The sequence below is a fragment of the Micropterus salmoides genome, unplaced genomic scaffold, assembly GCF_014851395.1.
Source record: "Micropterus salmoides isolate LMB-PRFRI ecotype aquatic unplaced genomic scaffold, ASM1485139v1 Ms_hic_scaffold_8, whole genome shotgun sequence".
In the NCBI taxonomy this organism is placed as follows: Eukaryota; Metazoa; Chordata; class Actinopteri; order Centrarchiformes; family Centrarchidae; genus Micropterus; species Micropterus salmoides.
Window position 1 is genome coordinate 8,568,247 of NW_024044570.1, and position 14,876 is coordinate 8,583,122.

Consider the following 14,876-nt stretch of genomic DNA (forward strand, 5'->3'; position numbering starts at 1 on the left):
GCACTGTCACATTGTGTTGGCACTAATGCCAGATTGGAAGTTGTGATTTTGCCCATTTCCATATGATGGGAGGGGCAGTTGGTGTGCACAAATCTGAAATTGTATCATCATGTATCACAGTGGTGCTTTTTTAATACCTAGTGTATGCCTTGAGGAGGCAACAAAGTCTGCTGATCAAAAATTTTTTGTTTTGGGGATCTAAAACAGAATAAAAATCTACATATACTGTATATGGAGTTGCAGTTTTAATGCATTGGATTGAATCCATTTTGTTAAATTATATTGTTTACAACTGTGTTACATCAATACCTCTTTTGACTGATGGGTAACTGTGAAATAGTGTCAGACTGCCTCTCAACACTGTGAATGTTCAGCAATCATGAAAAAACATGAGAGAGCAATGTCCCGTCAAATTTAAATATTGCACACTGTCTGACTTGAAGCCATGTTCAATCCAGTCAGTCTACATGCTTTCATCTTAGACTAAGACAACAGCAGATGTGACGTTCTTTTATCATCCGTAGCACTTAGGAGAAGATATCTCCTGAGACTTTCCTCTAGTCTAATTTAAATACTTTAGTAAAATTCATAAATTAGTCACACAGGTGTCCGTTTTATCACCAGTGTACAGTGTAGCAGTAATTGAGCTTGAGCTCATTTGCAAATGAAACACGTGAATTGTACAGTAATTCATACGGGCTCAGGTGTAAGCAGAGGATTAGAGTGATGTCAAGTGTTTGCCAGGCGCCAGAGCTGCTCTAGGCACATTAGATTGCTGACTAAGTTGGCATGGGGGCACCGTGCCCATGCCAGGTCCGTTAACAGTGGGTTGGTCCCCGGGAGACACAACAATACAGATAATGATAATTCTGTGATCAAAACTGAGGGAGCTTGATTGCACACTTCACTGGTTTTAATGTCCATTGCGCAGCCTCCCAGAAGGGTTTGGTTTTGCATTCAGATAAATGTATCCACTCCTGACTGCTTTATCCCTTTTTATATCGAGGGCTCAAGGAGACAAGGTGAATTCAGATTAACGATCGCTAACGAGGCCTCCATCAATGTTAAGTGACAGGTTATTGTTCGGGTTATTTTTCTGTTTATTACAGGCTTTTATGTCCCATCTCTATCTCTTATTTTTAGCGACAAAATGACAGAGGAGCGTTTCCATTCCACAACATGTCTGGTGCCCACATTTTTTCTTCTGATGTTCCCTCATCCTGGCCTTGAACATTTTTTATTCAGTAAGCAGCCTACCAGTCCTTTAATAAGTGCTTTAACAGTATAGAGGAAGTCCTTTGTATGTAGTAAGCCTTTGTATCTAAACCTTCCCACAATGCAGGCACAACTCAACATAAATGCAAAGTTGTCAAGAAAATGTCTGACCCTAACCCTCTTGGCTTGTATGCTGTGAAAGTCCAGGCAGAAAGGACATATTTGCAGCAACCACCTGTGTGGTAATACAGCGAGCTGACACAATCTTAAAGAGTTCTTGATAAAGCTTTTAAAAGCTGAGGCGGCAGTTGGGTAAAAAAAATCTCCCACATTGCAAAGCAAGGCCATGTCTATTCATTAGAACTGTCACAGGCACTTAGGGCTCCTCTGAGTAGCGGACAGCTAACAGCGTGCCAACAGGGGGTGAGCACAGCGCGAAGGCTAACAACGACATCATCCACACTTTAGCTCAGGGCTACATTGCAGAGAAGGGTCAGCGATGTTAGGCTAAGTGAGCACTCAGTGGCTAATAGGGTCTGTTCCATTTGATCATACAACCAATCTAACCTGGGAGAGCTCAGCTGACTGAACTCTTTTCAGCAGGAGGCGGAGGATAGGGCAAGGAACAGCATTGTTCATGCTTTAATGTGCTTGCCATTTGAGTGCCGATGATCAAATCTGATCGTACTGTAAGACGATTCTGAACAAAATCATGTTTTAAGAGTCTAAGTCAAGGCCAGTAAAGAGCCAGGAAAAAAGAAACACAAAATAAACCTGTGGAGCTTTCTGCTGTGCAACATTTGAAACACAAAATCTCTCATTGGTACCACACCAGGAGTCAGTATATAAGCCTATTTACCAGGATGGCCTTGCACTCCTGTCTGCATTGCCTTCCTTTAACAAAACAAAAAATCTGACAGCTTGTGAATTTGGAATGCTTTGCCTTTACCAGTAACAAACAACAAAGCTTTAAATCAGTACGTGAGCAAGGTTGACTGCTGGAGAGGGATTCCAAAAATGTGCTAAAAGTGATTTCAAAGGTTCCTGAAGTTCAAGGATTGAAACAGAAAGGGAAAGAGAAACAGCCCATCATCATACTGTGAAGCGGAAAACGCTGTAATGAAATGAAGAAGCACTATTCCAACAAATTAACAAATGAGAAAAAGAAAATGGGAGCGGAGCTTTCTCGCTCAACATTTTGAATGTATCTGTTTGCAACTGAAGGAGAACTCTCTTAATGAAGCATTCATCCTCAGCCATCTATTGATCACCTCTCATTTTAACTAAACTCATTAGTTGGAAAAAAGCAGAGGTATCTGTCAATCTCCATATTTAGAGTTACATTAAGCTCTAAATGAAATGCATTACCCCAGCAGTGCATGAAAGACATTTTTACAATGCATCTTCAAGGACCACAGCAATTCACATGAACGTTTAAGGCCCAGAGAGAGTTATTATTCATGCTAACACTGCATGATTCAGTATGCTTGGTTATATTGCACATGTTTATCTCATTTGTTTTTGTCTTTGCTAAGTGTTTGCAGCATGATCAATGCCACTAGTCCTCGGGGATAGCAGCACCACTAATTAGCAAGGAACAGCCGAACTCAATTGCAAGCTGTGGGGTTTTTTTCCTAAAAAGAAAATTTGCAGGAAATCTGAGTCATTTTGGGCATAACTGGATGAATTATATCAGGCTGTATTTACAAAAGAACTGTGGTGATGTGATGTGTCTGTGTGTAAAATCCACTGCTGATCTGTTTGCTTTATGCACAACTAGAGCTTTTTCAGACACTAGGTAGTACAGACTCAAATGACGTGAAAGTGCATACATTTAATTATTTTTATAAATATTTTATTAGCTTTTTACAGTTTTTTTTATTATTATTTTGAAGCTAGAAGTATTCTTAATGTTTGCCACACGGTGTCTAGTAAATAGTGTCTTTGTGCGCTATTTATGACCATAAACACTTCCAATTCTCAATACAGTGTTTCTTAATGAATACTGTTTCCCACTGAAGTAAGAAAACAGGAGTGGAAGAGTTGACAATTAAATATATACACACACTCTAACAAAACCAAGAGTCACATGATCACAAAGGATATCAACAATATGAAATAATTAGTTGTATGAAAACATGAATTATTCCCTGTCCAATAACAGACCTGAAAACATTTAATAATTAAAAAATGAAAAAACAAGAAATCCTGAGAAAACTAAATGAAGTTTGTTCATCTTTACTGTGACTACACCAGAAGAAAATGCAGCAAATGGGAACATTTGTTTTAATGTCTTCATAAGAATTAAAAGAAGCAGATTAGGAATCTCAGCAAGGTCGAGCCTGGTAAGTAGTTTGGTGGGAAAGAATAAACCTATACATGTGATGTGAAAAATTAAAAGAAGACACACACTTAAAGTTGTCCCCCAGCATTTCCTTCCACTCATGTCCCCTTTGATTTGACAGGTAGATGTCACAACACTTTTGAACACACTCTTCAAAACTCGTACACAGACACACAAACAATTTTTCCTTTCAAACCAGTTTCCGTACTAAGGATAACAGGCAAAGCTACCTATCTTTCAACTAAAGACACTGTGTACTGTATTATGCCTCTGGCTGTCCCATTCTTCCCCACTTTACTGTATCAATAACAAAGTAAAACCTTTAAATGAGAGAGATCAAGCGCTCCTCTGATATCATCATGATTACTATGTGCACATAACAGTAAAAGGAGTGTTAGATGGTTTTAGATGTGGCTTGCTGTGGGGTGGGTAGGGGCAAGCTGAGGCATGCTGGGAGACTCCAGCACTTTCCTGCGTTAATGGTGTAGATCAGAGAAGCAGAGGAGAAAGGGAAACCTGTGTTTTCACTGATTGATATTGTGATCTAACAAGTGAGGGGTCTGTCAGTTGTAATTTTAGATGTTCAAAGATCCTCTGGAGAGGATGTGTTCACAAAGGGAAAACAAAAATACAAATAAGGTTGTTCTCGCCTTTTTGTAAGAGTGAAAAGTATATGAACAACGACAGCATCCTGTCTATCAAATGTGAGAGAATAAACTCCTCGGGGTCTTGAGAAATTGACGGTGTGTGCCTACCATCTTGTTCTGTCTTGGTCAGCTCCACCAGTTTCTTCTGTTTCAGTGTGTCCACCACATCCGCCAGGCTACCTTTGCGACGCTCCGGCGTCCCGAAGGTGAGGCCGATTATTGGCTCCCCGCGATCCCTGGAACACTCCTCTGGCTTGGGTGGAGAGGTAGAGTTAGTCCGGTAGGAGTAGATTGAGCAGCCTTTACTGCTTTCATTGTCCTGGAAGAGACAGCAAAAAGAGAATGAAGGTTAGATTACTAGCATTTTGGATGTGATTTACATGCTGAGAACTTGTGCCGTTTCATATACTTATTTTTAAAAATAACTGCCACAGCTCTTATACCTGTTTCCTTTACAGTTTGTGCTAACAGTGTTGTTTTGGATTTGGCTGATGCTTGCTTAGCAGTGTTTTACCTTGGCATGGCTGGCTTTATGATTGCAAAGACTAAATTGATAAAGAATGCAGAATGAATTGCTGACGTATACTGCAGTTTAGACGTAGGCCAATGACAACAAGGTAACAAAATATTCAAGCAAGACATTTTTTTCCTCATGATTTGGACTAATTCCTGTTTCAATGAAGGTGACACAAAGATGGTGACTTAAAACTTGTTGATAATATGCGAGTGATATCTAATGGGCCTTTCTATTTTGTGCTAGATGACCAGAGTTGTTTGCTCTGCTGGTTTATGAGTTAAGCAACAGGCACAAGGAGTCTATATTTACCAAGATGATAAGCTCTTCAAGACAACCACATTGTCCCACACAACAGACACTTTAGCGCAGGTGTTCTAACACCAGGGCTATTTCTGGACGCTTTCTCCTCCCCTTACAGAGTGGGGGGATCTCCAAGAATGTTAGGAGGCTTATGTTTCAAAGACAAGGGGCTCTGGCTAACAGCGGGATCTTAAGACGCCCTTGAAATGGCTCCAGGAGGCTCTGTTGTGCACTTTGTCTTTAAGCGGAAGATGCCTCTATAATGAGGATTAGGAGATAGTGTGTCACACAGGTCCACACACAACGCTTTGGAGTTGACAAGCAGTTTGGTGCAGGCAGGAAGGTCTGATGGTCAGATCATATTATAAACCAAAAGGTCACACATTAAGTGTTGGCAGCAAACAATGCATGTCCATGACTACCCCTGTAATATTGTAAATTGAACAATATATTGAGCATTGAGCAAAGCACTGAACACTGATCTGTAAAAATGAAATATTTGACAAGGTATATCACAAGCTTGGGATAATTTATAAACTATCTGATCCCAAAAGTTTGCAAAAATATGTTACACACTAAGATTATGTGTAAAAACACTTTCTTCACATTGGGGACTTGTTGTGCAAGACAAACTATAGATAAATCCACAAATATTTGTTTTATTTTGTCCTCCACTGTTGGAGGCTGGTGACAAGAAGCAACCTTTTCTGTCCTCAGCTAGTCTTCCATATAACTGTTTTATTAATATGATGCTATTGTGTGTGGTGTTGCCACTTCACCCCTCTTCCTAATTTTCTAGAGCCAGCATTTTCCACTTTTTCAAACAGCTACCAAAAACAATGTTTTCTCCATATCTTTCTTTTTTCTAATTCAGAGCACACTTGAAAAAAATCACTTCTTTAAAGGTTCCTATGGGCCTCCTGTGGTTACCCATAGACAGAGTAGTCACATTCAGGAGTGTGTACAGTAGGCTATGTGACAACTTAACAATTTTTTATTTTTTTTTTTAAATAGAAAGGAATAGGGTAAAATAGAAAAATAGATGTGGGCGTTCTTATTCAGGAACATTTCTGCCTTGAGGCCACTTTGAACACTGACACTGATGCTTTCAAATAATTGTATTAACATTTAATTGCCTTTAAAGTTCTTATTATGAACCTAGAACATTTAAATAAAATTGAGTTATAATCTCAAAATTAAAAAACAAAATATTATTATGTTTCAGTAATATCAGACAATCCAAAATTCTAAATCTTTTAACTGAAAATGACTTTTGTCTTGGAAATGTTAAATGTATTCTGTCACAACATTGATAAGTAAGGAAACTTTATTCTCAGAACTTTCCCTTTTCCTCAGAGGCTGAAGTGAAACACGCCTCTTCCATTAGGGACCAACAGAACCTGAAGCCATGTAACACCTCACACACACACACACACACACACACACACACACACATTAAAACAGGCTGTAGAGATGGGAACAACCAAGGGGTATAACTCTTTAGAGAACCCTCACTGGGCTGCCTACAGCACTGCCTGCAGCAGACAGACCAGAGAAGACCACTGGTGAGTGTGTTTGTGTGTGTATACATGTGTTCACATGGGTGTGAATATTCAATTGTGCACAGTCATCATTATGCATGATAATTTGCACACCATGTGTACTCTGATATGTATTTCCACGAGTGTTTTATGAGTCGTGTGCCCTAAGTGTGGACACTGTGTACACACACTAAGCACATTTGTTTTATAGATTTGAGTTATAGCAACATATCTCAAGATAAGATATGGTAAATTTCTCAGCTCTGTGCATAATTCACATCTCACCATTGCAGTAGGCACCATATTCTCCCACTCCACATCTGTCAGCTTCTCTCTGACTGGCTGCAGCTCATCTGGGTGGGGTTGGTCATGCGAAGAGGGAGACTGTGACTCCTTTGGGCCCTCTCTCTTGTCGTTGGCCCAGGGCGCATTGTCCTGACCTATCGCTTCCTCTTCCTCAGATGGTGGGTGGAAGGGAGGTGTTGCTTGCATGGAAGACATCATTCTGTGAAGGAAAAGAAGAAAGGGTTTTAATTTTGTGGCCACTGTTTGTACAGTTGAATTACAAAATGTAGGCAAGGAGAGGAGAGAACTTCAAGACACTCTTGTCAACCATAATTGACAGTGACCTATGAACGGCTGGAGGTCTAAACATGTGTTGCAGATCTCTTAATGATAAAGAGAAAGAGATATTGATTACCACTGAGTCTGTAATCAAATCCTTCCTAGAAGCACTGATGAGGTTGTTGTGGAACATTTTTGTATAATAAGTTTGTGAAATGTACAATTCAATTCTCTACTATTTTAAGGTGCACATATATTTTGTGCATTTAGATATGTACCTGATTTAAATCATATTTTAGTATTTAGAATTAGTTTAATATATTTATTTACTTTTTCATTTCTCATGCTTCTCAGTTTCCTTGGGTGTCTTTGTCAAATGTGTGTTAGTGTCCATCCTGGTTCTACCGTATATGTTCATCTTTATTAAATGCATTTTTACTGCTATAATTTCAAAAAAGTATACAAAGTTGTTGACATGTATTTTTGTGCATTTGTATTTATTATTGACTGTTTTCTGAGAATTTTCAACAAATATTGCATATGTTTTAGAAAGTGTGCTCATGCCATTTCGTGTCTATATAGTTACTGGATGGACAGATGGACATCTTGGTGGGTTGTTTTTCTTTTTACTTTTTTCAAATATCAAGCATCATATCTATTGGACACGAATTGTGGTCCACAGTAATATGCACTGTTTGAACAAATGTAGGGTCCCCTACTTTGAGCATGTAAAGTCATCTTAAAAAATGTGTTCGCCGCTGACTACATATATATAGAGGACAGACAAAAAATGGTGATTTCAGAACCATGCATTTGACTAGTTAATTCAGAAGCATAACTTTATTTAAAATACAGACAAATTAATGCTAAAGATGTAATTACAGCTCACTCACACACAAGCAATTTGAAGTACATCATCATATTTTTGGCATTTATTGGACACGCTCATACTGAGCAACTTATAATGACGGCAACACATTCATGCTGAATGTTCCTTAAACACACACACACATCAAGCACATACTGCCATGGGGATAATCTATTAATCCATTAAGCACCATCCAGGCCTTTCATCACCTCAGAGCTGTTAAAAAAGCAGACGCTGTGCTACTGAGTTTCATGGAAAAATATCTCCTTTTTCTAATGTAAGCCTCAGGCCAGGAGAGTCATTAGGCTAATACATCATTTACTGTAATGACTTCTCTTTATTGCACTATAGTTACGATTATTTCATTGACCACTTTTACTCCCTTAACCATTCATTCCTAATCTCAGCTCTTAATTTGTAAATTAAATCTAAACACAAGCACACTTTTAAGGATTTTCCCCATCTTTCTATCCTATGTTGTAGTGCTTGTACTGTGAGGAATTATACACAACACACACGCACACACTCAAACAATTCCATAGAAGCAAACATACACCCACACAAAATGTCTAGATGATAAGTGACAGTGCAAATCCCAGCATAAAGAGGGTCAGGCTGTTATCAATTGTTTTTGCGTCCCTCACTCAGCACACCAGTCACACATGAGCGCACACATACACACAACGTCTGCAACATAAAACAGATTGCTACTTCAGTTTTAGCGATCAGTAAATCACAGCAGGCTGTCTATCTCTGAAATATGTGTCAAATATATCCTGGGTGCCTTTAAACGTAAATCTGACTCTCAGTCAAATGTCTGAAGGGAAAGAGCAAGGCTACAGAGTACATGTGTGGGGAGGTAGCAAAAGTTGAAAATACATCATTTATGGGAAGGAGTTGATAAAGAGAAAGACAACAGACTGAAACCAAATGTCAATGTGAGAAACTGAGAGAAAAATGATAAATAGACAGAGAAAAAGCATTAATAAGGCAGCAAAAACTGTATGCAAGCATAGATCCAAGCTGTGTGTGCAGTAACAGTTGGAGAGCACTCTGTGTATAACCACCAATAAGCCATTTGTACATCATCAGTTCGTTTCCATGTGATTCTGAGGGTCATGGTGTTCTGTGCATGTAGTCTTTTACTCTACTACCTGAGTCAGAATGCTGTTTGCTGTGACTAAAAATCATAGGACTTGAGACTACCTCAACTGTTTAAAGTACACCATCATGTCTAAAACACTTTCTGCAGTAGATTGGAAACCAGCTGCAATATTTAGTGACCTTTGCATGGCGTACTGTTCCCAAAACTGATAATAAGGGAATTGAAGATAATTCTATCGTTACCTCACTGTAAGTTGGTCCAGTTCAGAGCACAAGCTAAATACTTGAAGCTTCTATAATCAATATTGTTTTCTATACACAATGGATCAAATGACTGTGTGTATGTGAACGGGTAAGCTTGTAAGGACAATCTACAGATAATTATCACCCAACTCAGTTCCTCTCACAGAAAAATATACATGGTGTCATTTAGCCACAGCTCCCTGTTGAATAAGAGTGGTTTTAGTGGTTTTAGATGCATTTTCTGTTGAGCATGTTTAAGACTTAGGCATATTTACAATGCTAGACTGATAACCCTTTTTTTATATAAATAAAGGCACAATTTTTTTTACCACCACCATTACTGCAGCACCTGGTAAGCCATCTGTCAGTCTTAGGGATCATAAAAAATGGTTATAGTCATTTCTCCTGAAGTCTAGGTGAAGTTTGACTTTTCAAATTGTGTTTAGTTTAAAACTTTATTGGTAGTTTATTTTGCCAACATGCTCCACCCATTGCCTGATTTGACTGACTGAAAAAGCAACAGCTGTCTCCAGACCTTCGTTGTTTTACACAGCGAGTACATTAGATTATAAGACCGCAGACAACCAACAAACATCAAATCTCTAATCCATGATCAACTTCTGCAACCAACACTGAAGCGATGAGAGAGCGATGGGGAGCAGGGGACAGGGAAGGCAGACGAGAGTCTAAATTTAGCTGACAATATTGCTGGTGCTGTGTTTATGGGGGAGCTTAAGACTTAGTTTCTTGGAACTTGTCATATGAACTGTCTCATATGGCCAGGAATGCCCAGGCTCATAACTCGCTGCCACTGATATGGTCTCATCATGCAACAGTACAGGGGTTTGTTGGTAAGCATACCACAAGGCCTTTTGTGATTGGTTGGGGCAGGAAAACAGAATACTTAATGCGTTCATCATCAGGCAAAGAATCACATTTGTAGTGTTTTGGTGACTCCATTGTTAACTAACATGGTAAATGTTAAGCTCTACCAATTTACTGCTGTGGAATGAGTTCAGGAGCTACGGTAGTTTTTAGTCACATGACTTCTTAGTGTTAAATGAATGGTGAGGATTTGTGTCCATTTTAAATTTTACAAACACACTTTTTTTGCTAGAGTTGTTGGTCTTTTTCGCACAGTTTAACCAAATTACAGATGGTCTTATCTAAAATCATTGGCAGAGAGTTCACCAAGTAATGAAGTAATGCAAATAAACACAATTAATGACTTGTTACTTTTGTTTACACTTGTGCTTTTTCAACATCACATGGGAAACAGAGCTGATGACCAGAATAATTATACCAGAACAAGTGTGTAAATGAAAAACAATTAAACAACTCCACTCACTAAAAAGCAGTGGCAGAATAAAGTACAAAAATCTGTTAAAACCATAATGGGTTGTACTAATGGAGGAGGGAGAGGAGGAGCAGTCTGCAGCTGTTACTCTCATGAAGAAAAGTGTGTACATATATTTTTTAATAATAAAATCACAATTCTTCTATTTATGTTCATGTTATTATTTCACACTTGCTTTGAAAATATAAACATCTGTTTCCCATGCCAATGAAGTCAAACTGAATTCTACTGTATTGAAGAAAAATAGAGAGATTGTGTGCTGTACTTTGAGATATCAGCCATCACTAAAACAGGACATCAATGCTTTTGCAAAAAAACATGCAAATTTTTTTAGATAAGATTTTCTATCCCAAAGGGGATAACACTGCACTAAAAAGATGCATGGGCATTGCAACATAAACATTTTTTGTTTATTCTTTATATATCTGAAAAATTAAATACATTTTGAAGGTTTGTTTTTTCCTCTGATCTCTGACCTCTGATCAAATACTTCCTCACAGCTCTTATGCCTGGCCATTTCAGGCCCTTCCCTACTGAGACATAGGTAAACATTGAGTGATTATTGCTGAAGGAGCAAACTTCTCCCATCAAGACCAACATAAGAACGAGTTTGGCTACATGGAGTCTGTCTCAGGAAACAGCAACATGATTATAATGTTACACCGACAGCTGAAAAACAAATTCATTTTTCACACACGTCGCCTTGAGGCTCTCTGAAAGCCTTTTCATATTGTCAGACATCAGACATAGAAAAACATAAACTGTTTCGCCTGAAAGCAGGTCTCCTGTCTCAAATATTTCTTGAAAAGTGATACTGGTGAGATTGGCTGCTTGAAAACTAAACAGAGCATGCACTGTTGAGTGAAGAGTTTTAATTTTTCTTATCCTCATGCATTTTAGAGTTTCTTAAGAGCAGCAAGTCAGGCTGGGAAGATCATCCCACAAGTAGGCTTAACATCTCAGCTGAATAACACTAGTAAATGCTATCTACCTAATGTTATTAATAATCACAATGAAGGTATGCTCAGCAATGTTAATTACTGTTCTCTTTGAGCATTTTGGTTAAAATGACCTTCCCTCCTTTGTTGCCTATGGAAATTCTTACAGCCTTTAGCTCAGAGAGACAGTCAACAAACAAACTGTTGCTGGTGGACAGCTAGTCCCCCTTCTATAACGTGGACAGTAACTTAGAATCCCTTTGTGAGTGGAAGAAAACTAAAAACTGGGGTCGGAATTTGGCAGGAAAGCGTTGTTCAGATCTGGCCTGGAACCTGGCGACTTGGCAGAAACAATCAGGCATTGTGAAGCGTGGACGGAGAGGGACCTGTGACAGATGAGAGCGGGAGAGTGAGGGCCCCCTCTTAGAAAAACAGTACACAAAGCACCATTCACAACCCAGGTCCCTTCTGCCACTTGTGGAGCGAGAGAAGGGCTCCGACAAAGGCCTTCGACTCAACCAATTGGGTGTAAAATCTCCAGCCGTCCCAGTTGGATAGAACTGAGGAAGTGGGAAATACCAAAGAGAAAGAGAGACAGAGAATGAGAGGAGAAAAAAACAGAGAGAAAGACAACTGAGGACTCCTTGGAAATGTTTGTCTTTTGGACAGTCCCAACAAGAAAATACAAAGAAAGAAAAGCAAAGGGAAACTGAAGGTTTAAAAACAGAGGCATCCTCTGTATTAGCAACCAGAAACTGTAGCAACGCAAGCTCAATCAAAGAAAAGATGACATTATTAGTGGAATACTTGCAATAGCATCTATCAGCAACTGCCATTCTGTGCCAGGCATTGAAAGGATAATTTTGGTTTATTACAACTTGCATCTTATTTTGTAGTTTTGGCATTTCTATCTGTACCAATTACACTGAACCCACCAAAACACCTGCTAAGATCTGGCAACACAGCAACATCACTAATACAAAGAAACAGGTAGTTCTCTAGTTTAGGCATAAAATCAAAAGTGAACTTTGACATATTGACATACTGTCGACAATAATCCCTCATTACTAGGGGTGTGACGAGATCTCGCGCCACAAGATCTTGCAAGATTAAATTGTGACGATATTTCTCGTTAGGTAAAAAGCAGTCTCGCGAGACTCACACAAATGACATTTTTCACACGCTGTCAAGCCACACATTAATTTCCTCACGCAGTAAAATACAAATTTATAACTGAAAAGACAGACTCGTGGAGCAAATCAACTCTGCCCAGCTGACTGACACTGGTGTAACCCCATGGAGCTGTGAGTCCAAACAGCTGTGACAAGTGGTAACGTAGCTGATAGAGTTGTGCAACATAAACATATAAAAACTGAAGCAGCCTTGCTCTGTTTGGGACTGTGAGCTACACTTTATCTGAGCTGCTGAAGTTAACGTGTGGATTTGTGCCGAGATTTCTGCCTGATCAAAAGTGTTTCAGTTACTTATCGGGTTTCACATGCAGCATGCAGTCCCAAACAGCGTCGGTCAAATGGTCTGAAGGGGATGACGTTACAACCAGCAAATCAATAACGTTATGCACAACAGAGTATAGGGCAGGCAGACTTCTTATAAAATGATGACGTCTTGTAGTATTTTGCCTTTTCTCTGGACATGTCAGAGAACACATGATATGTGGGAGAGATTTTAAAAGTGCAGAAAGTTTTGAACATGAGCAGAAACGCTGCTGAAACACAGAAGCTATTAAAGTCCAGGAGTTCATAACTAAATTAAAATGTAATAATTTATCATTGAGGTGACTAAATCATGATTCAGCAGGGATGATGACATGAGAAAAGTTCATCTACAGAAGAAACAGAGATGATTGCAGCACAGAATGACTGAGAGCTGCACTGCATTATATTCTATTATAGTTAGGCTATAGAGTTTGAATTGTCACCTGCCACCTGATTTTGTGTTTTTCTTCATATAAATAAAAAATCACCATAAACTGGTGCAGGAATGCAGGAAATAAAGTGTTTAATGATCAAAAGTTTCATACAATTCAGCATTAAAGATTTTTTTTAAATAGTTATAATTTCGTCTAGTCTTGATCTCGTAAACCCAATCTCGAATCTCGTCTCATCTCTTGGGTTAAGTGTTTCGTCACACCCCTACTCATTACACAAGAAAACTGTCTAAGGCAACTATGGCAAGTATGATAGGTGAAAGTTGATCCAGGAAATCCGTCTGTAAACTCTGATAATTTTACCAGTTCTTTCCCAATAAAGTGTGACTAAACTGCAGGGTTTAAAACCTGTATGATCATCTGACTGCTTTTTGTTTCTTGACTTCTTTTCAGTAATGTTGCCATGTTCCCAAATCTCAGCAATTGCTATTTTGAGTACTATGTTGAGAGGTTCAAATTGGTATGGAGATGTCAGGCTACAAAGCAATAGTATTGTTGTCACTAAAATGCTGGTGAAATCAAACTTACAAAAGTAAGATCCAAGTTGTTTTAATTCGAATAATCCTTTTAAGGGGTACTGCAGTGATTTTGTGTTGTACTTCCATACATTTAGGAAACTTAAAAGAGGCAGATTTTAAAAAGAATGGTCATGATCAAACGCACCACATGCAGCGATCTCCTGACTTTTAGTCCCTTGAATGGGTCGAGCTAAAAAAAGTGCTAGATCCTGCTCTACCTATAATGTAACTTGATAGCATCTATCATTGTGCCCCATGCCTCCTAAATGCCTGCTTCTTTCAAACCTAATTGCTGCAGTGAAGTTGTTTGGTGGCTATCAAAAGTCAGTGATTGGTACCGGGCAGCTCCCAGTTGTGAATGATTTGCAACGTGTTACTAAAAAGAACATGTGTGCTCAGTCAGTTTCCCTGGATAAATAATGAAAATAAAAGCTTAAAGAGAATTGGCTCTCCCAACTCCTAAATTTAGGGTCTGTCTGGACTCTCATTAGATCATCGTGGAGCACTGCTAACAGAGGGCACTGTCATAGGTCAGACATGTGGAATGTGAACACACACACGCTGCCCTGTTTTCTCCCAGAGATTCCCTCATCCTGCCTCTTTTGCCCAAAATAGAAACGTTCGATAACAACACCCGTTACCCCCAAACCAGCCCATTTCGTCACTGCCTGAATAGCAAGAAAAGCTGTTTTGTTTTCTGAAATTCCAACCCATTAACATGGATTTCACTGTAAGAAGCAGCTCTGTAGCCAACAGAGCCAACAAGTAGCTG

General features: G+C 39.0%; 1 protein-coding gene across 6 annotated transcripts in view; it reads right to left on the minus strand.

The window, feature by feature from the left end:
* Positions 1-14,876, minus strand: part of LOC119893546 (transcription factor SOX-6-like) — a 110,393-nt gene that overhangs the window by 62,302 nt on the left and 33,215 nt on the right. For all 6 annotated transcript variants that reach the window (XM_038705774.1, XM_038705770.1, XM_038705773.1 and 3 more), the window contains 2 exons: positions 6,850-7,069; positions 4,315-4,525 (listed from right to left, as the gene is read on the minus strand). In XM_038705774.1, coding sequence (XP_038561702.1) covers positions 4,315-4,525; positions 6,850-7,068 — 430 coding nt within the window. In that variant the 5' untranslated portion in view covers position 7,069. The remainder of the gene's footprint in view (positions 1-4,314; positions 4,526-6,849; positions 7,070-14,876) is intronic.